This window comes from Nicotiana tomentosiformis, chromosome 11 (genome assembly GCF_000390325.3).
Source record: "Nicotiana tomentosiformis chromosome 11, ASM39032v3, whole genome shotgun sequence".
Lineage (NCBI taxonomy): Eukaryota > Viridiplantae > Streptophyta > Magnoliopsida > Solanales > Solanaceae > Nicotiana > Nicotiana tomentosiformis.
This window is the reverse complement of record NC_090822.1, coordinates 2,977,622-3,004,529: the sequence shown is the minus strand read 5'-3', so window position 1 is coordinate 3,004,529 and position 26,908 is coordinate 2,977,622. Positions and strand designations below refer to the sequence as shown.

The 26,908-nt window shown below is 39.8% G+C and overlaps 1 protein-coding gene across 1 annotated transcript; it reads left to right on the top strand.

The window, feature by feature from the left end:
• Nucleotides 1–21,477: 21,477 nt before the first annotated feature.
• LOC138900866 (uncharacterized) lies at nt 21,478–23,765 on the top strand. The gene is made up of 5 exons (XM_070188507.1): nt 21,478–21,529; nt 21,854–22,209; nt 22,315–22,683; nt 22,732–22,873; nt 23,230–23,765. Exons 1-5 carry the CDS (start codon nt 21,478–21,480, stop codon nt 23,763–23,765), a joined length of 1,455 nt encoding a protein of 484 aa, XP_070044608.1.
• Nucleotides 23,766–26,908: the final 3,143 nt, after the last annotated feature.

The window sequence follows — 26,908 nt, the reverse complement described above, 5'->3', positions numbered from 1 at the left end:
TTACCATGATCTCGCACCGATATCTTGCTCACATGAGATAAACCCACTTGTGGAATTCTTTATCGACATCTTCCCATGACGCCTTACGGGGTACAACTACCACGAAATTCGTAAATGCCCCTGAGCCCATACTCATCCACCAGTTGTACAAATATGTTCATTCTCTATTGACATCAACTGAGAGTTCAACAATATCATTCAAACTCAAATCATATCGTATCTGAAATGATAATCAAATCTTCACACCCCGCTCCATTTCAAGCAACCCCTTCTGCCGCATTAAACCTTTCTCTGTACAGTAACCATCATCCCCAATAAGATACGTAGACCAAATCACCTTCTATTGCGATTTCCAAACCATTTAACACTTTCTCAAGGTACATGGCTATCCTACCACAGAATCCACATGTTGCTCTGTATCTCCCACTACGCTCAAACCATCTCCTTTTAAGCAATTTCTTGACTTCCGCTTCTCATACTTGACCTACTAGTAAATTAACGAATGCAAGACACATCCCCGTCATCCATCACTCGGCACTCGGCACTCAGCACTCGCACTCAGCACTCAATACACTCAACACTCACTAGGTAGCTGCGTTCACTGGGGGTGTGTACAGACTCCGGAGAGTCTCCCAAAGCCAAAGCTCTAAGCACGGACAACTCACGTGCCATAATATCAATCCCTAGATCCGCACGGACAACTCACATGCTACGCGGACAACTCACGCGCTATGGTATCAATACCTGGATCTGCACGGACAACTCACGTGCCTCAATCAAATACCTCACAACAGGCCCTCGGTATCACTAAGTCATGTACCTCTCTAGCCTAACCATCATCAACAAATAAGGGAAACACAGCCCACGTCAAGTATCACAGCATATCAGTAAAATAATAGGGACTGAGGTAAACATGTACAATAATATCTATGACTGAGTGCAAATAATGTGAGCATGACTAAAGCCTAAGCATTATCTCTAACATGAAGGCAAACAAGTTCAACAACAAATAAATACATAACCACAGATAATAGCCATTAGGCCTCACAGCCTCACGGGACGGACCAAGTCTCAATCCCTTGCGGTGCACACCCACACGCCCGCCACCTAGCGTGAGTATCACTTCCAAACAATCATGTGATGTCAAATCTCCGGGTTTATACCGTAAGCTCTAGAGTTAAAACTGTTACTTACCTTGACAGCATAAAATCCTACTCCGGGATGCCCTTGTCTCTAGACTCGGTCTCCAAAAACTCCGAATCTAACCAAAATCAAAATACTACTATCAACATAGGCTAAAGAATCAAATTCCACAATAAAAACTGCATAAATAGGCCAAAAATCCAAAATCGGCCAAAACCCAGCCCCCAAGCCCACGTCTCGAAACTAGTAAAAAATGGCAGAATAACAAACCTCATCCTCACCCGAGTCTAACCATATAAAATTTGCCAAAATGGGACTCCGTTTGGTCCCTCAAATCCTCACTTAAAACTCTCCAAAACTCAAACCCTAACTCCCTCAATTTCACCCTAAACCCCTACTAATTTCATGGCTAATCAGTGAAAAAACATCATAAACGCATGTAATTAAACCCAAGCGACTTACCTCACTGATGTCTCGTGATTCTCCTTTGAAAAACACTGCCTTAGCTCAAAAACTATTCAACAATGGTGTAAAAAGGGCAAAATTTCACGAAGTGTTATATATATAGGTTCTACCCAGGGGTTCCGCACTTGCGACCCCATATGCGCATCTGCGCTTCAGCATCTGCGGTCCCAGGTGCGCACCTGCGCATTCCACTTAACCGACCAGGCTTCGCACCTGCGGGCTCATAGGTGCGATCCTCTCTTCGCATCTGTGACTAAGCCCCATGCCTCTATCTCCGCATCTGCGAGCCTCCCACGAACCTGCGATCATCGCACCTGCGGCTCCCCACCCGTAGCTGCAGCCACACCAAAACAGCAGGTCCAGCTGCATTTTCCAACTTCCAAACTCCCCGATACCCATCCGAAATCATCCCGAGCCCCTCGGAACATCAACTAATAATTCAAACAAGTCATATACCACTACCCAAACTTAGTCAAACCTTCGGAACGCCCAAAACAACACCAAAACACCAATTTAACCTCCGATTCAAGCCTAAGAACTTCTAAACTTCCAAAATTCGCCAACGATGCCGAAACCTATCAAACCACGTCCGAATAACATCAAATTTTGCACACACATCACAAATGACACTACAAACCTACTCCAACTTCCGAAATTTTATTCCGACCCCGATACCAAATTTTCCACTGCCGACCAAAATTGCCAAATTTCTAACTTACGCCAATTCAAGCCTAATTCTATCACGAACCTCCAATTTACATTTCGGACACACTCCTAAGTCTAAAATCACCCAACGAAGCTAATCGAATCATAAAAATCCACATCCGAATTAGTTTACTCATAAGTCAACTTCCGATTGACTTTTCTAATTTAACTTTCTAACTAAGAGACTAAGTGTTCATTTCACTCCAAAACTACTCCGGCACCAAACCTACTAACTCGATGCAACTCAACGCAACTGAACAACACATAAAGAAAGAGAAATGGGAGAAACGGGGCTATAACTCTCGGAACGACTGGCCGGGTCGTTACAGTTAGTGCTTTGCGATCACGAAGATTTTCCCGCGATCGCGAATAAGTGACATCTGGGCAGAATTTAAAGTCTAAAAATGATGGTTTGAGTTTATTTCTCAATTTGATTTTGGGAGCTCAGTTTGAGGCAATTCTTGGAGAGATTTTCAAGGGAGTGATTGGGTTAAGTGATTCTAACTTGGTTTTTGTTAAATTACAAGAATATATCGTTGATTTTATCATTTAATTAGTGATTTGGGTTAAACAATTGGGGAAAAATGGAGGAAATTTCTTAGGCCAAATGTAGGGGATTTGAGCGAGATTTTGGTCTCGGATTTGGGAAATTTTGGTATGGTTGGACTCGTGGTTGAATGAGTATTCGAATTTTGTATCTTTGATCGGATTCCGAGACGTGGGCCCGGGGGTTAACTTTTGAGTTGAGTTTTTGACTTTTGATTAAGAACTTAGCATTTTTATATGGAATTGATTCCTATAACTTGAGGTCATTTTATCGAATTGTTTGGCTAGATTCGAGGCATTCATAGGCTGATTTGCGAGGCAAGGGCTTGTTGGAGTAGTGATTTTTCACGGTTGGAGGAAAGTAACACTTCTATACTTGGTTGTGAGAGTACAAATCCCTGGAATTACGTGCTATATGATTGGTGTTGAGGTGACACGCATGCTAGGTGATAGGCGTGTGGGAGTGCACCGTAGTAATTGCGATTCAGTCAATTCTGTGGAATTATGTAGCCATATCATCTAGATATTATTATTGTACCGTATGTGTTAGAGCACTTGAGTTGTGATTTATGTTAGAAATCATGTTTAGGCTATGTGCTAGTGCTATTGGGACCCACAATGGTCATTTTTTGTTGTTAAGTTATTTGCTTAATTACCATTATGTACTCAGGTGAATTCATCATTTCATATCACATCTCAGTCTCTATTATCATACATTGTCTCATCACACATCATTGATTTGGGCTGCTTAGCATGTGTGTTGTGAGCCTAAGGGACTGTAGAGATTGATGACTGAGTGAGGCCGAGGGTCTGTTTGTGAGTGATATTTATGGGATCGGGCTGCACACCGCAGCATGCTTTATTGATTCATGCCATGATTGGCTTATTATTATAAATGACCCGATAGGTCATCTAGAGTTTTAAACCTTAATTCTATGTTTTGATGCCTCAAATAGCTTCTTCAAGTCTTTCTCGATTTGTGTGCACGTTTTGTGTCTTTTTCCACAAGGCATTAATTTGAAAAATTGATAAAAATGTGAATTCATACCTTGGTACTTGAGTGTATGCCCGGAAACGAATTTGAAGGTCCCTAGCTCAAGTTATCGCATTTTGTTAGAATTTGAAGTTTAAAGGTTAAAAGAATTTAAAGATTTGACCAAGGGTTGACTTTATTGCTACCAGGTCTGGATTTTGGTTCCGGAACTTTGTATAGGTTCATTACTATATTTATGACTTGTCTGCAACATTTGGTGAAAAAGGAGTCAGTTTGACATGATTCAGACGTCCGGTTGTTAAAATAGAAATTCTTAAGTTTCATTGAAAATCTCATTCGATTTGGTGTCCGATTCATAGTTCTAGGTGTTATTTTGGTGTTTTAATCGCACAAGCGATTTCGTATGAGATTTTGGAACTTGTGTGCATGTTTGGTTTGGAGCCCCAAGGGCTCGGGTGAGTTTCGCATAGGCTTCAGAGTGGTTTTGGACTTAGAAAATAGCTGGTGCAAACTTGTTTCTGGTGCAGGCCTCAGACCTCGCAATTGCGATGACTGGTTCACATTTGGGATATGGCAGCCTCCCTGTCACGATCGTATTTGCGAGCTATTTCCTCGCATTTGCGAAGAGTATCTTGGCACCAAGGGTTCGGGATTGCGAACAATTACTTCGCAATCGCGAAGTGGGGCTGGGGGAGCAGAATTCGCATTTGCGATCAAAATGATCGCAGTTGCGAAGAGTCCAAGTTCGCATTTGCAAACAAACCATCGCAATTGCGATGGTAGCAAAAGTGTGAGACCCAGGTCGCAAATACGACATCTGCGCCTGGATTAAGCTGGGTTAGACAGGATTTTTCTCATTCTTTCAAATTTACAACACTAAATAACTTAGAGGCAACTTTCCCAAGAACTCTTCTTCTCCAAGTCATTAGTAAGTGACTCTAACCTAATTTCTTTCAATTACCCATTACATTTCATAAGATTTCAATCTAAAATTTAGGATTTTCATGGTAGAAATTGGGGATTTGGGTAGAATTAGGAATTTTTATAAAATTGGAATTTAGACCTCAAATTGAGGTTGGATTTTGAAATAAATTACATAACCGGGCTCTAGAATGAATGGGTAATTGAGTTTTAGTCCGAATTTTGGGTTTAGACCAAGCTGCACGGGAGTTGACTTTTGTTGACCTTTTCAATAATGACCTAAATTGAACCTCTTTCATTTGTGGGTAGTTCCTAAGGCTTATTTTTAATCGTTTTGGATGATAATTTGATATATTTGGTTAGTTCGGAGGCTTGTTCGAAAGACAAAGTCGTGGTTAAGCTTTGAGTCGATTTGGAGCGAGGTATGTGTCGTGGTTAACCTTGACTTGAGGGATTAGGACTTGTTTTCCTATTTGCTGCATGTTTAAATGTTGGGTGCAACATATATGTGAGATGACGAGTACTTATGCATTGTTGTTGGGTTAAAGCATGCGGGTGGGATTTGTTTCTTGCAATTTATTTCCTTCTTTGATTATGATATCCATGCTTAGACTAGTTTATTACTTAATTGATCGTTCTTTCTGCATTTATGATCTGTTTGTGATAATTGAGTATTATTGGAAGTTGAGGTTTGGTATTGTGGAACCGTTGTTGACATAAGGTTTATTCTTGCTTATTTTTTCTCCCAAATGTTATATATTCATTGCTACATGGTAAGGGAGAGTGTTAAAGCACGAAGGGTGATGTCTTGCCGATTATGGTTTCAACTATTGATTTATACATAGTGAGGAAGATATTTAAAGCACAAAGGGTGATTCCGTGCCGCATTTATCGTTTCATGATGCAATTGAGAGTAAAAGCACGAAGGGTGATATCGTGCCGTATTTATCATTTTATGGAGAGATTGAGAGTAAAAGCACGAAGGGTGATGCCGTGCCATTATTATTGTTTCATGGTGATGTTTAGAGTAAAAGAAAGATGGGTGATGCTATGCAGTCTTTGTTCATTATGTTTATCCATTTTTTATTGGTTGAAGGATTATTGACTGTTTTATGTTGTCATTTGCTGTTGTAGTTACCGTATCTTGTACCCCCTTTCGCATGTCCCATCCCAATAGTACATGTTTAATCTTTATTCGTTGTTATGTTGTACATATATTTTTGTTTGTACAAGTTTAATTACATGGGTGTCTTGTCATATCCTCGTCACTACCTCGTCGGGGTTAGCTTCGACACTTACGGAGTACATTGGGTCAGTTGTACTCATACTACACTATGTACTTCTTATGCAAATTTTGGAACTAGTCCCAGCTGTCCGTGAGGCGCATCAGCTCGGATTAACTTATTTGGAGACTCGAAGAAGATCTGCTGGTGTCCGCAGACCTTGAAGTCCCCTTCCCTCTTTCCCTATATATTGTTCATTTCATTCGAGACAATTGTACTTATTTCAGACCCTATTTGTAGAACCTCTAGAAGCTCGTGTACTTGTGACTCCAGATCCGAGTTGTACTAGATAATTAGGTTATTATGCTACTTGTACTTCATTTTTGGTTTCTTTTCTAATTAATTAATTAAATTGTCCGAAGTATTTAAAATTGGCAAAAGAAATTACTCTAACATTGGCTTGCTTAGCAAGTGAAATGTTAGGCGCTATCACGATCCCGAAGGTGGGAATTCCGGGTCGGGACAAGTTAGTATAAGAGCACTAGGTTGCCTAGGTCTCACGAGTCACGAGTAGACTTAGTAGAGTCTGGAGGATCGGTACGGAGATGTTTGTACTTATCTTCTAGAGGCTATGGAGTTTAGGAACAATTTCACTTCTATTCTTCTCTGTCGTGCGATTTTATTCTATCATTGATAATTGAACTCTTCTATTTATATTCTCTCGCACATGGTGAGAATCCGTACTGTATCTTCAGTGGGACAGCAGCTGGAGCCCCCAGTGGCAGCTCCTACGAGGGGTATAGGTTGAGGCCAAGGTTTCTCCAGAGACCGAGGCCGAGGTAGAGCTTAGTCTAGAGCTCGAGCAGCAGCACCAGAAGTGGGGCCTTAGGTTGATTTTGATGAGGAGGTTCCATCTCATACTGTACATGTTGGACCAGCTCAGGTCCCGGAGGGGTTCATAGCCACTCTAGTGCTTCAGGACGTTCTAGTCCGTTTGGTGGGCCTTATGGAGAGTGTGGCCCAGGCCGGTACATTTTTTGTGGCACCAGCCATCTCTCCGGCTGGGGAAGGAGCACAGACTCCCGCCACTCACACTCCGGAGCAAATGGCTCCCCAATATCAGACTCCAGCAGCACCGCCAGATGGGGTAGTTCAGCCGACTGTTGCGGCCCAGGCCGGTGATAGGCCCGCCATGTCTTCTGTGGGCTTATTGAGATTGGACAAGTTTACAAATCTCTTCCCAATTCACTTTAGTGGTGCACCTTCTGAGGACCTACATTATTATCTTGACCGCTATAATGAGGTGCTGCAGAATATGGGTATAGTTGAGACAATTGGGTCAATTTTGCTATGTTTAAGATGACGGTTTTCGCCAAGAGGTGGTGGAAGGATTATGTGTCGACTAGAGCAGTTGGGTCTCCTGCTCTTACTTCAGACCAGTTCTCTCATCTATTTCTAGAGAAGTTCCTCCCTATCACACTGAGAGAGGATTACCATAGGCAGGTTTAGCGTATCCAGCAGGGCAGTATGACTGTTACTCAGTACGAAACCCCTTTTGTCGATCTAGCTCGTCATGCTCTTCTGTTGCTTCCTATTGAGAGGGAGAGGGTGAGGAGGTTTATTGATGGGCTCACTTACCCTATCAGGATACAGATGGCCAATGGGAATGGGGGTGATATTTCCTTTCAGGCAACTATGAATGTTTCTAGGTGGATCGAGATAGTTCTTGCACAAGAGAGAGGGCAGGGGCCTGATAAGAGGCTTCGTCATTTCGGTGGATTTGGTGGTGCCTCGTTTGGAGGCAGGGGTACTTTTGATAAAGTCCATCCTCCCAGGTCATTTCACTCAGCGCTCCAGGCATCTCACAGTGCTTCAAGTGGTCGCGACCCTCATGTGTCTCATCCCAACCAGTTAGCCTACAGTGCACCACTAGCTCCTATTTGTGCACCTTTTCTCCAGAGTTTTTAGGGTGGTTACCAAGGTTGGCAGCTTCAGTTCTAGGGTCAGCAGTCACACCAACTGAGGTCCTGTTATACTTGTGGTGATTTGAGGCACATTGCTAGATTTTGCCCTCAGGCACCAGGCAGATCATAGCAACAGGGTTCTCATGCATGGTTCTGGCGCCGATTACTTCATCACCTGCTTAGCCAGCTAGAGGTAGGGGTCATGCAGCTAGAGGTGGAGGTCAGTCCATTAGAGGTGGAGGTCAGGTTGTTAGAGGTGGAGGCCAGCCAGCTAGGCCCGTCCTAGAGACGTAGTTCAGGGTGGTGGGGGCCCACCTTGATTTTATGCTTTTCTAGCGAGGCCTAAGGCCGAGTCATCTGACACTGTAATCATATGTATTATTCTAGTTTGCCATAGATATGCTTCAGTTCTATTTGATTCGGGCTATACTTATTCCTACGTGTCATCTTATTTTGCTTCATATCTGGTTGTGCCTCGTGATTATTTGAGTGCTCCTATCTATGTGTCCACACATGTGGGAGATTCTATTATTGTAGATCGCATCTATCGTTCAAGTGTGGTTACCATTGGGAGTCTCGAGACTAGCATAGATCTCCTACTTCTTTATATAGTATATTCTGATGTCATCTTCGGTATGGATTGGTTGTCACCTTATCATTCTATATTGGATTATCACGCCAAGACAGTACCCTTAGCCTTGACGGGGTTGCCTCGATTAGAGTGGAGGGGGATCCTGGCCATTCTATCGGTAGTGTTATCTCTTATATGAAGGCTCAACGTATGGTCGAGAAGGGGTGTCTAGCTTATTTTGCTTATGTCCGCGATTCTAGTGCGGAGGTTCCTTCCATGGATTCAGTTCCAATTGTTTGTGAGTTTCCTTAGGTGTTTCCCGTAGATCTGCCGGGGATGCCACCCGACAGAGGTATTGACTTCTGTATTGATTTGGCTTCGGGCACTCAACCCATTTCTATTGCGCCATACCGTATCGCCCTGCCTGAGTTGAAAGAATTGAAGGAGTAGTTACAAGATTTACTTGATAAGGGCTTCATTAGACCTAGTGTCTCACCCTGGGGTGCGCCTATGTTGTTCATGAAGAAGAAGGATGGATCGATGAGGATGTGCATACATTATGCACAGTTGAACAAAGTCACCATCAAGAACAAGTACCCATTGCCAATGATTGATGACCTATTTGATCAGCTTCAGGGTGTAAAAGTGTTTTCAAAGATTTATTTGAGGTCTTTCTACCATCAATTGAAGATTAGGACATCTGATGTCTCTAAGACAGCTTTTCGGACTCGGTATGGGATTTATGAGTTACTAATGATGTCATTTGGGCTAACAAATGCCCAGCTGCATTTATGGATTTAATGAACCAGGTGTTCAAGCCCTATTTGGATTCCTTTGTTATTGTGTTTATTGATGATATCTTGATCTACTCCCGCAGTCGAGAGGAGCATGAGCAACATCTTATGATTGTACTTTAGACTCTAAGAGACAACCAATTGTATGCCAAGTTTTCAAAGTGCGAGTTTTGGTTAGACTCGGTCGCTTTCTTGGTGCACGTCATATAGGAAGAGGACATACATGTGTATCCGAAGAAGATTGAGGCAGTTCAGAACTGGCCTAGACCCACTTCAACTATGGAGATCCGGAGTTTCCTAGGTTTGGCGGGTTATTACTGTCGGTTCGTAGAGGGGTTTTCATCTGTAGCAACCCCATTAATCAGGTTGACCCATAAGGGTGCCCCGTTCAAATGGTCAGATGAGTGTGAGTCGAGCTTTCAGAAGCTCAAGACTGCTTTGACTACGACACTAGTGTTGGTGTTGTCCACAGGTTCAGGATCTTACACGGTGTATTATGATGCATCTCGTATTGGTTTCAGTGCAGTATTGACGTAGGATGGAAGGGTGATAGCATATGCATCGCGGCAGTTGAAGTTTCATGAGAAGAATTACCCTGTTCATGGCTTAGAGTTGGCAGCCATTGTTCATGCACTGAAGATTTGGAGGAACTATCTTTATGGCATGTCGTGTGTAACGACCCGATCGGTTGTTTTGAGCTCTAGCACGTTGTTCGGTGATTTGTGGCCTAGTATAGCTTCACTTCAAGTATTATGACCTGTACATGTGGTGGGAATCGAATTTCAGGAGGTTTGGAGTTGATTTGGGAAGAAAATTCTAAATTCAGAAGCTTTAAGTTGGAAGAATTGACTAAGGTTTGGATTTTTTAGTAAACTACATCAAAATAAAGAATTTAAGGTTTCGATAGGTTCATATGATGATTTTGGACTTGGGCGTATGTTCGAGTCGGGTAACGGGTGGCCCGGGAGTATTTCGGCGCCTATTATGACTGGTTGGTATTTTGAAGGTTTAATAATTTCTTAAGTTTGGGTTATAGTGGATTTTTCTGTTATTGATGTACGTTTGGGATTCCGGGCTTGTGAATAGTTTTGTATGGTGATTCTGGTCTTAGGGACGCGTCCGGATGTGGATTTGGAGGTCTATAGGTCATTTCGAGGTCATTTGGTGAAAGTTGGGAAATTTGAAGGTTTTTGGGGAGTTTGACTGGGAGTGAACTTTTTGATATCGGGGTCAGATTTTGATTACGGAAGTGGGAGTAGGTCCACAATGTCAATTATGACTTGTATGCAAAATTTGAGGTCAATCGAATTTGATTTGATAGGTTTCGGCATCGAATGTAGAAGTTTGAAGTTCTAAAGTTAATAAAGCTTGAATTGGGGTGCGATTTGTGGTTTTGATGTTGTTTGAAATGGTGTTTGGGTTCATTTCGCCCATTTTCCACACGGCTTGGGTGATATTTGGAGCTCTTCAAGGGAGTATTTTCACCATCTAATGCAAGGTAAGTGATTCCTACCTATTTCAAGTTTAATACTTGGTTTATATGCGAATTTAGGCTTGTAAATTCATGGAAATTAGTAAAAATTTGGGGTTTTGAAGAAAAACCTAGAAATTTGGTATTTTTGGATTTTTACCACGAAATTGGACATGGAATTTGGAATAAATGATATAATCAAGTTCGTGGCTTTATGGGCAAAGATTGTCTTCGAAATATTTCGAAATTAGGGCACTTGGACCCGAGGGTGAATTTTATCGACTTTTCTGGCGGTGTTGGAAATTGTTTGAATTGATTAGTTATGGGTATTAGAACACATTTTGATTGATTTGCACATTGTTTGCATAGTTTCGGGATCGACAAGCATCAGTTTGAGGTGTTAGAGTGGCATTGGAGCTGGCTATGGAACTTCGGAGCGAGGTAAATCTCTTGTCTAACCTTGTAAGAGGGAATTTACCCCATAGGTGATTTAAATTAACATTTTCTGCTAATTGTGGGGGCTACATACACAGAGGTGACGAGAGTTTGTGCGTAGCTACTAACTATGCTATGTACAGGTAGTTTAGGACCCAAATCATGAATTACTTGTAATGTTTGCATCCTTTATTAATTGAAGTACTTGAATCATATTGGAAATTGTTAAAGGAAATAGTAAAAGACCGAAATTTCACATACTTGAATTTTTGTGCAAATTACTCGATCGTTAATAGAAATTGTACATCCTTATGTGTTAGCCTTGTGATAGCTTCTCATTTCAGAGGGTCATAAGGTGTCCTCATTTTTTTTGGCGCGGGTCGAACGCCTCGGCAATATAGATGCATCTATGGATCATGTCGCTTGTCCCTCAGTAGTGTACACCTTATTCTGGATCAGGCCGAACGACCTCGGCAAAATCGTGCATTATCGTTAGTAGTTCGAATATTCACAAGATAAACCTTCCACTGAAGCCCGACATCTTTTGGTATTTCTAACTTAATTGGTATTGACACTTGGCATTTTTCTGAGATATTAATGTAGAATACAAGATCGAGAAATTTATGCTTTAAAAGAAATAATTAGAAGATTTTAAACCTTATGGATTTACCCCACTATTGTTGTGCACTTCATATCTGCTTACACTTTTGGTATATTGTTTTATTCGACCTTTAGTAAGTGTCGATGTCGACCTCTTGTCACTACTTCTTTGAGGTTAGACTTGATACTTACTGGGTACACGTTGAATTACGTACTCATACTACACTTGCTGCACATTTTTGTGCAGGTACATGTATGTCTAGTGATCTTTTGGGCGCAGAGGCGCAATTATCGTGGGGACTTACGGTGAGTTGCATCCCATGTTACGAATCTGCATCATACAGAGTCTGCATCAAAGTTATTAATATACTCCTATCTAATTTGTATTCCAGACAGATGTTGCATTTATCATAGTTTTCCTAGTTGATACTCATGCACTTGTGACATTGGGTTTTGGGGGTTTCTACTAGATGTTTAGTACAGTAGTTCACATAAACATCATTGAATCTCCCTGTAAAATTCTATTTTATACTATTTAGTTAATGGAAATTATGATTTCAAAAGTAATAAAGATGAGTAATTGAATTAGTAAATTACTGTTGGCTTGCCTGACGGCGGCGTTTGGTTCCATTACGATCTATAGTGGATTTTGGATCGTGACAACATGGTATCAGAGCACTAGGTTCATGTAGGTCTCACAAGTCATGATCAAGTCTAGTAGAGTCTTGCGGATTGGTACAGAGATGTCTGTACTTATCTTCGAAAGGTTACATGGCTGTTAGGAGCACTTCCCTTCTTTATGCCTTTATCATGCGGTTTGATTCCATTGATGCTTGTGCCTTTATTTCTTTCATACTCATTCTTATACGATGTTGAGTGCTCGTGTCTATTAGGCATCGACGAGTTTCAGTGGTACTACAGACGTGGAGCAGGACATTTCTCCCTGCGTATTCAAACTAGTTATTATCGTCTTCTTACGAAAGGAGGTTCTATCATTTCATCACAGTATCGGTAATTCCTTCGGTTTTGAGGCTATGCACGGTGTTGGTGTAATGGTAGGTTACCTGTCTACATGTCAAGCTAGTGAATGACTCGAAAGGAGGATTTCTCAGTATATTATTTAAATGTTCAGTATTTAATTCAAGCAAAGGAAAGGGGATTGGACTATGAATGTTTAGGTTTGGGTTGATGGAGTAACGAGACTTGGTATTTTCGAGTGTGGTGGAATTTTCATTGTGATGCGGCGTCATCGTCCTTGTTTGAATGTATTTTCGGTTTGACGGTGCTAGGGTCTTTTTGATTTTGCCTTTGGGGTGGGGGTGTTGTGAAATGGTGCATGAACTGCGGTGTGCAGTGGTTCATGGTCGAATTAGTATTTCTAATGTGATAGCTCGAGAAAGATGATCTTCTAGGAGGCTTAAAGCTGGTAGCAATTCATTACCATAATTTTAGAGCTGTGAGGTTGCATTTACTTTTGTTGTTGCTGCATTTACCTGTTAATTTCTTTGTGGCATTTGTTGGTTTTATGGAATTTACCTGTTTATTCATGTTTATTGTAAATTGTGAAAATAAATTATTGGACTGTTTTGCTTAGCTCGTCACTACTGCTCAATTCCTTAGTTATTTTTGTTACTACTGAGTCGGTTGTACTCATGCTACACCCTACACTTTATGTGCAGATCCAGGTGTGTTTGATTACGGAGGTCATTGAGTCCGGGAGAATCGAGTATCAGAGACTACGAGGTAGCTGCCAGCATCCGCAGGGACTTGTCTCTCCTTCTATATATTTCTTTTTGTCTTGTATTGATACTTAGACACTGGTTGTATTAGTTTGGTTATCTAGATGCTCATGACTTAGTGACACCCCGATGTCGGGCTATTTTACCGCACTTATGATTTTATTTGGGTTTTACCCAGTATTTATGAAAAACTCCGGATATATTTAAATGTCTTAATTCATTTATTTTAAAAAAATTGAAAGAGTCTTGGAAAGGTCGGCTTGCCTAGTACCACGATAGGCGCCATCACGACAGGGTTAGTTTGGGTCGTGATACTAACTCAACTGCCCCAGAACTTAACTTTACACAAACGCATAAAAACCTATGCGAACGCGACGCATAGGCTTCCCAGGCCTACGCGATCGCGGAGAGACCCACGCATTATCATAGAACGACTCGCGTGACCAACTACTGCCTCATTTCCTCTTCGTGAACGCGGCTTAGCCCATGCGTTCGAGATGTACTGCTTCCTCCAGCTTACGCGATCGCAGCCTAAAACTCGTGATCGCATAGAACAAAACCTCAGCTTCCCAAAATTAGCCTACGCGATCGTGGACCTCCTCACGCGATCGCATATAAGGAAACCAGAGCTGCAACATCAGCTATCATCTAAGTCCAAATTCCAATCCGTTAGCCATCCAACATCCACCCGAGGCCCCCGGGACCTTAATCAAACATACCAACCAGTCCTAAAACATTATACGAACTCGCTCAAAGAGTCAAATCACATCAAATAATGCTAAAACCATGAATCACACATCGATTCAAGCCTAATGAACTTATGCATTTCTAACTTCTATATTCGATGCCGAATTCTATCAAACCACGTCTGATTGACCTCAAATTTTGCACATAAGTCATAAATGACACCACAGACCTATTCCAACTCCCAAAACAAATATTCAAGCCCAATAAACACAAAGTCAACTCTCGATCAAAATTCTCAATTTCCAAAACTTCTAATTTTCCAACTTTCGCCATTTCAAGCAAAAACCAACTACAAATATCCAAATCACTATCCGGACACACACCTACGTCCAAAATCACCCAACAGAGCTATCGGAACCATCAAAACTCCATTCTGGAGTTTTTTTACACATAAGTCAACATCCAGTCAACCTTTTCAACTTAAACTTTCAACCTTGAGACTATGTATCTCAACTCATTCTGAAACATCCCTGGACCCAAACCAACTACCCGGGCAAGTCACATAGCAACAATTGAGCATAGAATAAATAGTAAATAGGGAAACGGGGCTACAACACTCAAAACGATCGGCCAGGTTATTACAAATTATCATTCCCCAATGCTTTATCAATCCTGCTAATTTCCCTTTCTTCTCCAATTTGCCCATTTGACCAGGTAAAGAATTCACCTCTCCAACGAAGTTCAGACATCGTTGCATCTGAGCAGAAGTTTGCAAAATCTTGAACTTCTACTTGTGTTATTGCATGCTTTGACACTCTATCTTGTGGAGTAATAATAACATTAAACCCCCCCATAATAGCCATGGCTGATTTATAGTTTGTGAAAGGTTTTTGAGTTTTTGCCACATCTCCTTTCTCATCTCTAAGCTGTTATATCCATATACCACAGTTAGAGCACAACTGACATTAGAGCTACTAATGATAGAGTGAATAAATTGAGCATCCGTTTGTACCACATCTAATTGCCATTCATTTCTGTTGACTAATATCCATATTCTTCCATTAACCGCATGAGCATAGTTATACTAATTCCAATTTTTTTGCAATCTTAGGGGAAATAACATAAGCATTATGTTGTTTAATTCTGGTCTCTACCAAACCTGCTAAGGAAATATGATTGTCTTTTAAGTATTTAGCCAAATCCCTCTGTGTATGTCGTGCCCCATTTTCTCGCGAAAGCGGGCTTCGACATGTGACAACTCTTTTAAAAGGAGGTATTAAAAGAGAAGAGTCGTCACCTAATAATTTTTAAGGTACATTAGGGCACCTAGTTGCAAATAACTCTGCTTAACTGGTCAACGCCATCAAAGATCGGGTAAGGGCTTAAATTACATCAAAGAGAAAGTGTTAGGCACTCTTCGAGGTCCACAACTGTGGGTCCCGACCGAACTTTAGATCATGTGGATTATACAATTAGGCTAGGCGATCAAATAAATAGAAGGGAAGTTCAGAGGTTGTAGAGTCTTATTAAAACATATGAGAATCGGTACTAGTCTTAATGACTACAAGGATACAACTACGTTGGTCTATATTAAACGACTAAATATAGATAACAAGTACATAAATGAAAGGGGGGGTCCTAAGTTTTTTAGCATAAAGGAGCACCCCGTGCAACATAAATAATACTTCGCAACTCCCTTAAAGTAGAGGTCGCTCGTATTATTCAGCAGGCACAGACTCTCATCTCCTGCTACCCGATTAATATATTGAAGTTGTTTACTTAAAAGCATTCTAATTTAATTCTAAGTAATACCCCATGTGTGCACTACTCGTCCCATACCTATGGTCCAGGAGGCTTTGGACCTACTATAAGATGGTTCTAGACTTTACTTAGGTTGCTCAAAATGATAAAACTAGGCGACATGCAAAACAGATAGGACTGCATATAATTGCAATAAAAGGCTCAAGTAACCTCCACACATAAGCAGGAAAGCACGCAAATAGATCTCTGGTTAGTCAGTAGACGACATTATGACGTGTTGGAATCGTTAAGTCCTATAGGCATGATTTCTAAGTGATTATGGATTCCAATATTACATAGACAGTGCTATGATTTCTGGACTAACGTATAGGCAGATTAGAGCGTTGCAAGTCTTATAGACATGATATCTAATCGTTTGCGTAATAAGGTTGTGAAAACAATCCTATAATTCTGAATTACAAATGCTGATTTTATAGATATGCATCTTAGGCAGGTGATAGTACACTATAGGCATGATCTCTAATAGTCGCATAATTAGGCAGTGAAGTCATTTGAAAACACAAGATTAGTAGTGTCAAAAAATATCCTATGGGCAGGATTTCTAACAATTGACAATTGGACTTGATTTTTTAAACACTTTATCCCTATAGTCATGCTATCTAAATAAAGCAGTACAAAAAGCAGCATGAAGCAATTGATTAATTAGTTAAGACCCTATAGTCATGGTATCTAGATAAGTAAAGTTATTACATTGTTGTATCCTATAGGCATGTTATCTAATAGTGAATTGAAGTAAACATGCGAACAAGTGAAACACTTAGGTTCTTACAAACATGCTTCTGATAGTGTGCGGGCATTAGGCAGGTTGAGTAGGTGAAGTGTTTGAGTTCCTATAGGCATGAAATCTAAGTGCAAGAAGTCCAGTTTGGATCCTATGGGCATGCTCTCTAGCCATTTAAGTCATAACATTGTGTGCATAAAATTCCATAGAATGAGGCGTGATGAGAAAACAAGTTATTAAGATCCTATAGGCATGATCTCCACCCATTCATGCAAAAGATAAAGTATCCTAGTTCCCCCTTTTCACTAATCCCCCAATTGTTCGTTATTACAAGTTATTACATGCCCAAAAATGAAATAATACAGACTTGAAAATGACAAAACACGGGCTAAAACGAATACAAGCCCACCAAAGCAATTACAGGCCCAATATAAAAGTAACCCAGGAATATTCCAGGCTTTTAATTGTCTTACTCTCCGGACAAATAGTAGGCACAAACCACAGGCTCATAAGATAACTAGAGTGCACCTAGCCCATCCCCAGTCCCAATGAATAACTTACTTGCCCACATGGATACTAAATTTAGTTATGTAGGTGACATAATACTCATAGAACACCTTAATCCATTAGTTCTTAGAGATGTAGTCATGAACAACTCTAGCCAAGACATATAAACAGGATCATGCTAAATGAAAAGGAACACAAGACACATATGAGTCAAGATTATGCTTTGTAATTCCAGAAACAGAGTTTGATAGTGACAAGATTGACCATCATAGGACAGTAAACCATTTCAGTAAAGCATGATCGAGAAACAACCTAAGGACCTTTAGATGATTGTCTAACAGAATCATGAACAAGAAGAAGGTATAGTACACTCTTGATATGAAGGTTTTAACATGAAAACCTAATGAGAATGTGGTTGCAAACAGCATAACAACATGCTAGTGGGCACTATTTGGCAAACATACTTGGTTGATCATGAAACTTAACCTAATGGACATTAACTATAGCAAAAAGATTTTAAAGAACTCATAGTAGGCAAAAGAACATGTCAACTATAGGCTAACAGGACAGGAAGACATTAGGATTCATGTCAGTCGACCACACATGAGAGACAACTACACATTGGTATTCATCCTAGAAGCAATTCTAAAGAGTGCAGGATTTCCCAAAACAATTATCATAGTTACAAATCACAGACAAACATGCTTGGATAGAGATTAAGACAATTCTATAACATGTGAGAGTCAAGGATCAGTTTGCATGAAACAAAAGGTTATACATAGAGGATCTAGTAGGAAGAGATACATTAAATCGGACTTTGAGCAAGCAGTTTCTACAAAAGGTCCCAGAAACCCAAGGCATGAATATGAACTTATAACATGCAAAGGACACGACATTGAGGCTAACATGATCATGACCAATCAGACAAAACCTAAGAAGGCCAGAAACCATTTGAGTCAAATACATAGAGTGATAGTATACTACACATGTTAAAGCCTATCAAGTTTGATATTAGAGAACATGGAACTGTAGAACGTCATTGAGACAATAGAACTACAGAAAGCATACAACAATACAACACTGGGAGTTCACAAATAGCAAAAAAAACTTAGGTCACGCTTGTCTATAAAAGTTCAAACAGTGTTGACGCACAGAATACACATACATGAATAAGTAGAGGAGTAATAATTAAGGCTGTAGAGGGTTGAGAATGCTAACCAGTTGCGAATATAAACGAGCAAAAGAGTGAGTAACTTAGAATCTCAGCGATGACAGCAAAGAAAGATAACGATGAGAACCCCATATCCTAATGCTTCAGACTTCACAGGAGCTTCAGTGAGCCCCTAGCAGTGCTCGCACTAGGGAGGTTAATAGAGAAGATTTTGGTGGCCTTAGCTTTCAGCCGGCCACAATCAAGAGAGCAGGAATAATATAGAAGGTGAAAAGTGAGCGAATAACAATAGTTCTTAAGAGATTAGAGTCTCTTCGAAGAGGAAATTGGGGAGGGGTTTATATAGTAATAAAAATCAACACATAAATAAGGAAATACAGTCCATCGAACATAAACAAGGAAAGAAGAACATGCAAAAATCAATTTAGAATCGGATTAGGAGAAGAAGCCAGATAAACCTTAGTTTGACTAGGATCAGAAATTGGCTAGAGATTTTGGTGAATCAGAACCTCATAGCCTTGCTATGAACATATACGGATGAAATATCGTCCAAATCTTGGAGAGTAAAGCCGATCTCCTTTGATTCAGAAACTGGTACTTGCCAAAAATGGGCAAGTACTTAGTAACACCATATTTACACAAATAATAGCGGTATAATCCGGAAAAGGTAAGTAAATCATGGTAAGAATCCATGGATGATTTGGATTCAGTGAAGATTTTGGGTGGCGGCTAGGATTTCTAAGGGAAGGCGAGAGTAGAGGATTTAGGGGCGGCTGAAGTATGAGAATAGGATTAGGGTGAGGGGATATAAGGAAAGGGTAGGGATTATTATGGGTCATTGATCATCTGAGATCAACGATTGTGATCAAAGGGAAGTGGGGCGGGTCGAGTAAACGGGTCCCGACTGGGTTGGAACAAAAGGGGTCGTTTGGTTTGGGCCAGGGCAGATTGGGGTTGAGCTCATTTGTTTGGACGTTAATTGGTCCGAAAATAAAGCATAATTTGGGCTAGATTTTGAAGTAGGGGATTAAGGGGAAATAATTTTAATAAAATAGTTAAATAAAATATAAAAAATGCTATTTATGCAACTTAATTCTTTAAAACAATAGTTGAAGATTATAAAAAATATAAAAAATTATTTTGACCTTAAATAAAATGACAAATGCAATTTATTGTAAAATATATGATATTATTGTAAAATTGAATATTAGGCATAAAAAGTACAAATGTAATTATATTAAATGAAGTAAAATATTATAAAACAGATATGTGGATGCAAATAATAGAGTTGGATGATTAAATCATCACAAAATAATTTAAGTGGATAATTAATACATATTCAAGTAATTTAACTGTAAGAAAATCAGTTTTAAAGCTTTAAAATTATGAAAAATTAAAAAACTTCTTGTATAACTATTGTAAATTGAGTAATGATGCAAAATGATATTTTGAAAGTATATTTACTATTTAAAAAAATATGAGGACAAAATTGAGTATCAACATTGTATATCTCTGATTTGCCCCCCTCACATTCCACACGAGGAGTGTCATTTAGAAGGGTCTATTATACCACCTCTATCTGGTGGATGCTTATCTCCTTGACCTCCTGATAGCATTCCAAATGCATTCTGTGTAGCAATTGAGAAATCCATACCTTCTATAGTCTTTCTAGGAGTTGAGACACAAGTCTTTCCTCTCGATACACTATTGTTATGACCTTTAGGTTGTATGGCATTATTGATCTGAATAGTTGTTTGATCCAGGGATTTTTCAGCCTTCTTGATAGGGACTATAGTTTGCTCTTTAGGAGCTAATGTATCAAAATATGTAGCTTTAGAAGCATCAGTTGTTATAGTTGGTTCTTGAGGCTTACTTGTATTCCGTGTCACATTTCCCTTGCTTCTCCATTCCTTTGCTAGCTGGTGAAATCTACCATTCTCCCTCTGCAATTCCTGAGGTTTACCCTGAACTTCCTCTATGATTTTACACACATGTCCAAGTTGTTGACAATCTTAGGAAAACTCAGATTTTCATTCAAATCTAACAACTTGATGGTATATCTTGCCAGATGGATCCTGTATTTTAACTTCAATTGGTAGTGGTTTTGTTATGTTCACTTCAATCAGCATCCTACCAAAAGAGATTCTCGATTGGTTAGTTGTACATTTATCAGCAAACAGGGGCACTCTAATAGCACTGCACAATCTGCTCGACGAGTCTTTTCCCTAATAGACCATAGGAAAATTAGGGAAGGAGACCCAGAGGGGTATCTTTTTTAGGAAAGTCGTATCAAATTCTAGGTCAGGAGACCATTTCTTCAGAATTATAGGCCTATTATTAATTGTATATGGTCCTCCATACAGGATTTCCTTGAGGTCACATTCATATTTGAATTTGGATATGAAATAACCCTTGTCATGCCAGAAGAGATCAGAGCTTGGGACTTTTGACCAATTCTGGTTGATGAACCTTTTCATATGATTATACCCTGGGATTTCACCAATTACATCAACAATCGGAGAGTGTTTCCCTTTATCAGCCTCTTTCGTAGTCTTCATGGGATCCAATTGAATAACCACATTACCATCCACAATTATCGATGGAATGTAAGATAGAGCAAGCCCGTTTGAAGCCATCCGATTTTGAGCAAAAAGATTAACCCATGCCAGAGCTACTGGATCCTTGTTAGCTAAAACCCTAAACCCAAAACCAAAACCTTGAAAGCTCTGGCGACTGGCGATTTGCGACGACACACTGTCAAAGCTCGAGCAGCTCTCCTATGGCGTCTCTGACGACACACTATCGAAGCTTGAGCCTCCTTTTGAGGTTGGTCAGTCGTCCCTACCATCCCCCCAACCTCAAACAACCTCCACAAACCCTAATCCATCCATAAACTATGTAGAATCAGTACAACCTACTACATTAAATATGCCCATACAAACCCTACCCATCGTTCCCATCAAAACTGTTGAATATATCCATGGAGAGACTGTGATTAAATGGAAGAAGGCAGAAGTGATGCAATCCATCGCTCAACAAAAGCTAGGGCAGGTAGTTCTTAGAAAATTTTACTATGGCAAACAAGTGATTAACGAGGTATGTAAGGCGATCCCAATCCAGTGTGAATTGAAAGGAGTTTTCAGTAGGACTTATTGAGGATAATCACATCTTGATCAGATTTTCATTGCTTGAAGATTATGCACACTTACTGTCCAAACCTATTTTCTCTTTGAAGGTCCAAAGTGAGATGTGGCAGATGTGATGCACGAAGTGGAACCCTTGATGGACTCCTGATGAAGAAACACCTATTGCAATTGCATGGATAAGCTTCCTCCAAATGTTTTTGGTAAGGAATTTATGTTTTCTTTGGCAAAGGCAGTAGGTATAAGTGGATCAAGATTAAGTATGACTATATGCCTAAATATTACAAAAGTTGTAAGAAGCAAGGCCATAATGAAGCTGAGTGTTGGATCATTAATCCCGAGCTTAGGAAAATTGAAGAACAAGGCAAAGACAAAGTGAAGGAGAAAGAACTTGTTGGTACTGCAGCTTCCTCAACTAAGGTACTTTCGAGTGGTAAATTATTGGGTAAAACAATTGCAAATCATGCTAGGCAAGAGTGGATACAAACAAGGAAGAATAAATATCAACGTGATACTAGAAGATACATTATTGATAATACAAAGATGAAAGAGATTGACAATGGAAAGGGGAAGAACAAAGTTGAGGCTGTAGTAACAAATAATAAATTTGATGCACTGGAAGTCGAAGAAATTGTTCAACCAACGCTGAGGATAATTGATGGCAAGGGTGATAAAAATAGCAATGCACAATAGAAGAAGCAACAAGGAGTTGAAGCTAAGAAGGTTCCGGAGAATGAGCAAGTGAAGAATAAGGAAAATCCCAATTCTAATCATAATAATACAACGATTAGAGATGAGGAACAAGATTCAGTGCAAAAGAATAAAAAAGCTTCAATCGTGGAGCAAGGAGAAATTAAGAAGGAAAAACGTGTGAAACAAGAAGCAGTTGAAAAAGTGCTAGAAACGGAGAAAATCAAGTCAAATATGGAGACAAATGTGAATCCTACACCTACTGGGATTGCCAAACCAATGGGGAGTAGGATTCAAAGTGCGGCAAAGGACAATGTTCCTAATCCTACTGTTTCTGGGATTGAGGAGCCTAATATGAGGGAGTCTACATTGGTAAGGGTACATAGATGTTTTGTGACTAACAAAGAAGAAATTAGATAGCTTAATGTTACTTTGAACCATTCCTGTAAAGAAATCCCATCTCAAACATTTGAGGAGTCGGACAAGAATGGGGAGATTCAAGAAGTCAATTCAGGGAAACCATTATGGAGTGATGAAGTAGAGATTATGGATGATCAAAGAGGTAAATAAACAAGGTTAGGAATGGAGGAATTCAGAGGCAATAGACAAGACCAAGCAGCAGGTGAAAAGAACTTTAGAGCTACAGTAAACCCTAGTTTACTGGAAACTAGGGTTGATGATTCTCAGCAACCAAACATTCAGTAACATAATTTACCAACTGGAGTAGACTTAGGAGTACCTAGGGATGTCATTCAAGTGGAAAATCAACTGGAGAAGATCTAGCTAAGATACCAGCCAATGCCACAGTAAATCCTAGAGGAACTGTTGAGGTTTTGGCTACTGTTGATGGTGATCCGGTGGAAGTTTATGGTGGTGATAAGGTTTAACATGCTCCTACTAAGGTCTTAAATGATACAGTGAAATCAGATCATAAAACAGCTGATGGGACGCTTTGTGATCTCAATGGAACAGTAATTCCAGCAATTTCTTCTACAGTGAACCCTAGTTTGAGTTCTGTTTATGAAATTCAGTTCAAAGTGATGCAGGAGAATATGGGAGTCATGGAAAACCAATCTGAAGTACTAAATAAGACAAAAATGAATGAACAATATGGAATTGAAAAGGCTATAATTCTGAAGAATTCTGGAGATATTGAAGTAATGCCAGTGGTCTGTGCTTCAGGTACTGGGGAGCCAATGGAGATCCAAATTAATATACCATTGCAATCACCTAATCATATACTTCATGATATAATCACACACAATGTGATTCCAATATACCTTCAAAATACAATGGCGGAGCAAACGCAGTTTGAGGATGAAGGTGATGATGAATCCACAGCAGGTAATTTCAATGATGTGGCTAAGGAGGTTGGTTTATCACCCAGAGTTAATGAGAAAAGTGGTATAAAGGGTAAAAAAACAAATGCAAAACAAATATCCGCCACAACCTAAAAGAAATTTTCCCAAAAGGGCAGCCTCAACTACTAAATGATGATTAAAACCTTGATCTGGAATATAAGGCCTGTGAGAACTCAGCATGACTTTCAGATGGTGATTAGTATGCATAGGGAGTATGCTTTTTTCATTGTTTCTCTAATGGAAACATTTCAAAAGGCTGGGTATATTCAAAGGTATAGGAGAAGGCTAGGAATGGATGCTGCTTACTCAACCATTAATGGCAAAATTTGGTTGTTATTTGACAGTGTTGTAGAGTGGGAATTGTTGATTGATACTGAACAACAAGTGACTATCAAGGTCTATCATCAAGACATTGGTAAGCATACTATGATGACTTTTGTCTACGCCAAATGTTCTTCACTTGAAAGGCTAGAACTGTGGGATAGCTTGTGCTATCTGTCTAGTGATATGGAGTTACCTTGGGTAGTTGGTGGAGACTTCAATGTGGTACTGAGTGAAGAAGAAAAGATAGGTGGGCTTCCTGTGCATCCTCCAGAATACGAAAACGTTGCATTTTGTGTGAATTCATGTGAATTATTTGATCTTGGATACAAAGGAAGTCCTTATACATGGTGGAATGGTAGGCCAAATCAAAGTGCATCTTCAAAAGGTTTAATAGAATACTTGTAAACCTCATTTTCCAGAATCTTTTCCCAAACATAGAATTGGAGCATCTTATTAGTACAGGTTCTGATCATGCCTCTTTGTTGATGAGTTATGGGGAGGAGGCTATGCAGTTTGTTAAACCTTTTGTGTTCCTTAACTTCTAGATCAAGCATGAGACAATTAAAGATGTGGTAAGGCACAATTGGGTGGCAGACTTCATTGGTGACCCTTTCCTGATGTTCAAACAAAAGCTAAAGAGGGTGAATGTTGCTCTATCTCAATGGAGTAAGCTCATATATAGAGACATATTCAAAAGGTTAGCTATTATGGAGGATATTGTTAGGGTGAAGGAGATGTTATTTGAAGATGAGCCAACCATTGAGAATAGGATTGTGCTCCAAAAGGCACAAGCTGAACTGAAGAAGCGTTACACCCTATATTTTCGTACATAAAAATGCTTCGTAAGCAAACTAATGTAGGACCAAAAATGAGATAATATTTAAAAGTATATAAAGTAAGTTAATAATGTTACCTCTGAGGTTACAAATATTGAAGATCATGAACAACAAGTACAAAGAGGGTTGGACAGTTCAGAAGCTAAAGCAATTGAATAAAATAATGTTTCGTCGAAAGTCGACAAGTTGGGAATGTTATAACATGTACCTTTGGGGTGAGACTAGGGTGATTAACATGATAAGGAGATTATGTTATGATTTATATTAGTCGTATGACATCCGTTTGTTATGTTTTGAAGTCAAGAGAGTTGTGGAACAAAAGTCGATGAAAGTCATCACAAGTTACATTCATAAGTTTTACTGAAACTTTGGGTCAACTGTAACTGCGATTTTCTCCCAATATACTTAGGGTTATGGGGTTTTCCACTCATCAAATTAAAGATCTATGAGTCTATTTTCCAATGCATTAAACCGTTTGTCAATACGACATCGGAGTAGAGAGATATGGGCATTTTTGCAACACTGCGCAAGCTGCTAGGTGACAAGTAGGTGTGTCACCTACTTGCTTAAATGAAAGCCCAAAAATGGGCCATTTCGGGTCGTCCAAAGAGTCCTTTTAAGGGCCTATTTTCTTCATATATTAGACTTAAAATAGAGCATAATAACCAGACATAAGCTCTGCAAAGAATCCTCCCAAAATTTCCCACAAACCCTAATTGATTTTCTCTCCCTTTCAAGTTCCAATTGGAGGTAAAACTTAGAGTTTGAAGAACCAAGATAGGAGCTGAGTTATCCAACAAATAAGGTGAGTTTACTGCTCTCTTTCATCCATTTTTTCTGCTGTAAATTCATGGTAAGTCGTTCTATACTTGTAAGAACTCACGGGACGGTGATCGGAAGCCGTGAGTTCGAGTTATTCACTTGTAGCGGACTGTTTTGTGGACTGTTTTGTGTTGCTGTTGGGCTGCGTGTTTTACTACTATTTTGTGGAGTTTTGGAGGAGGAAGGGGGTTTATAAACACCATATAAATGTAGGGTGGTTGGCTGGTCGTTCGTCATAACATTTTCGGGTCGTTTGACACTACTACGGTGGTTGTTTTGTGTACGATGAGATTGGGGTGTGTTGGGCTGTTTTGTAGTATTTGATGGTGTATATAGGGCTGGAAAATGATGTATATATGTTGTTATTGTTCTGTTCTTGTATTGTTGGTGTTATCTTGAATTTGGAGGAAGGGCATATTATAGGGGAGATGCTGCCCGTTTTAATACAAAATAGGTTTGTCGTTCGTTGTGCGATAGTTGTACCTTTCGTAACTTAACGATAGTATTATTATCATTCTTGTAGATTAAGGTGTGAAGAGGTGAGTTCAACTTGGTGATTGGAAAGATTGTGATAAGGTATGTTAAGGCTAAGCCTTCCTTCATTTTGGCATGATCTCGTAGCTACATGTGTTAATAATGAGACAAAAAGAGAAGTTCATATTCATGAATTTATTCACACTATTCTAGTCTCATAAGTTACAATATTATTCCTTATCGAGATTCTATATTCAATTTAGTATTGTCTTCTTCCAGTCAAGAGAGCAACAAGCCTATATATACAGTATTACAGTATTTTCATTACCATCGAGCTATAATCGATGGGCAGGCCCCTATTGGGCAACCTCTGATCAGATGGAAAGTTATATACCGAGCCTACTGTGGCCGAGCGCCTATGAGCGAGCCCAGCATGGTCGAGATACATAGCCTAGTATGGCCGAGCGCCTATGAGCGAGCCTACTATGGCAGAGCAGTTATATATACCGAGCCTTATAAGGCCGTACAATTATTTTACTTACTATATTGAAGGAGTTGAGTCAGTATCAGCAGGTAAGTATATCTCCAGATCATCTTTGACTCCCAGTTAATTTCAGTTATCATATTATCAGTTCAGTTTCAGATTTCAGTTATTTTATTGCCTTACATACTCGGTACATTATTTCATACTGACGTCCCTTTTTGGGGGCGCTGCATTTCATGCGTGCAGGTTCAGACAGACAGACGGGTAGACCTCCTCAGTAGGTGTTTCCCGAGTTC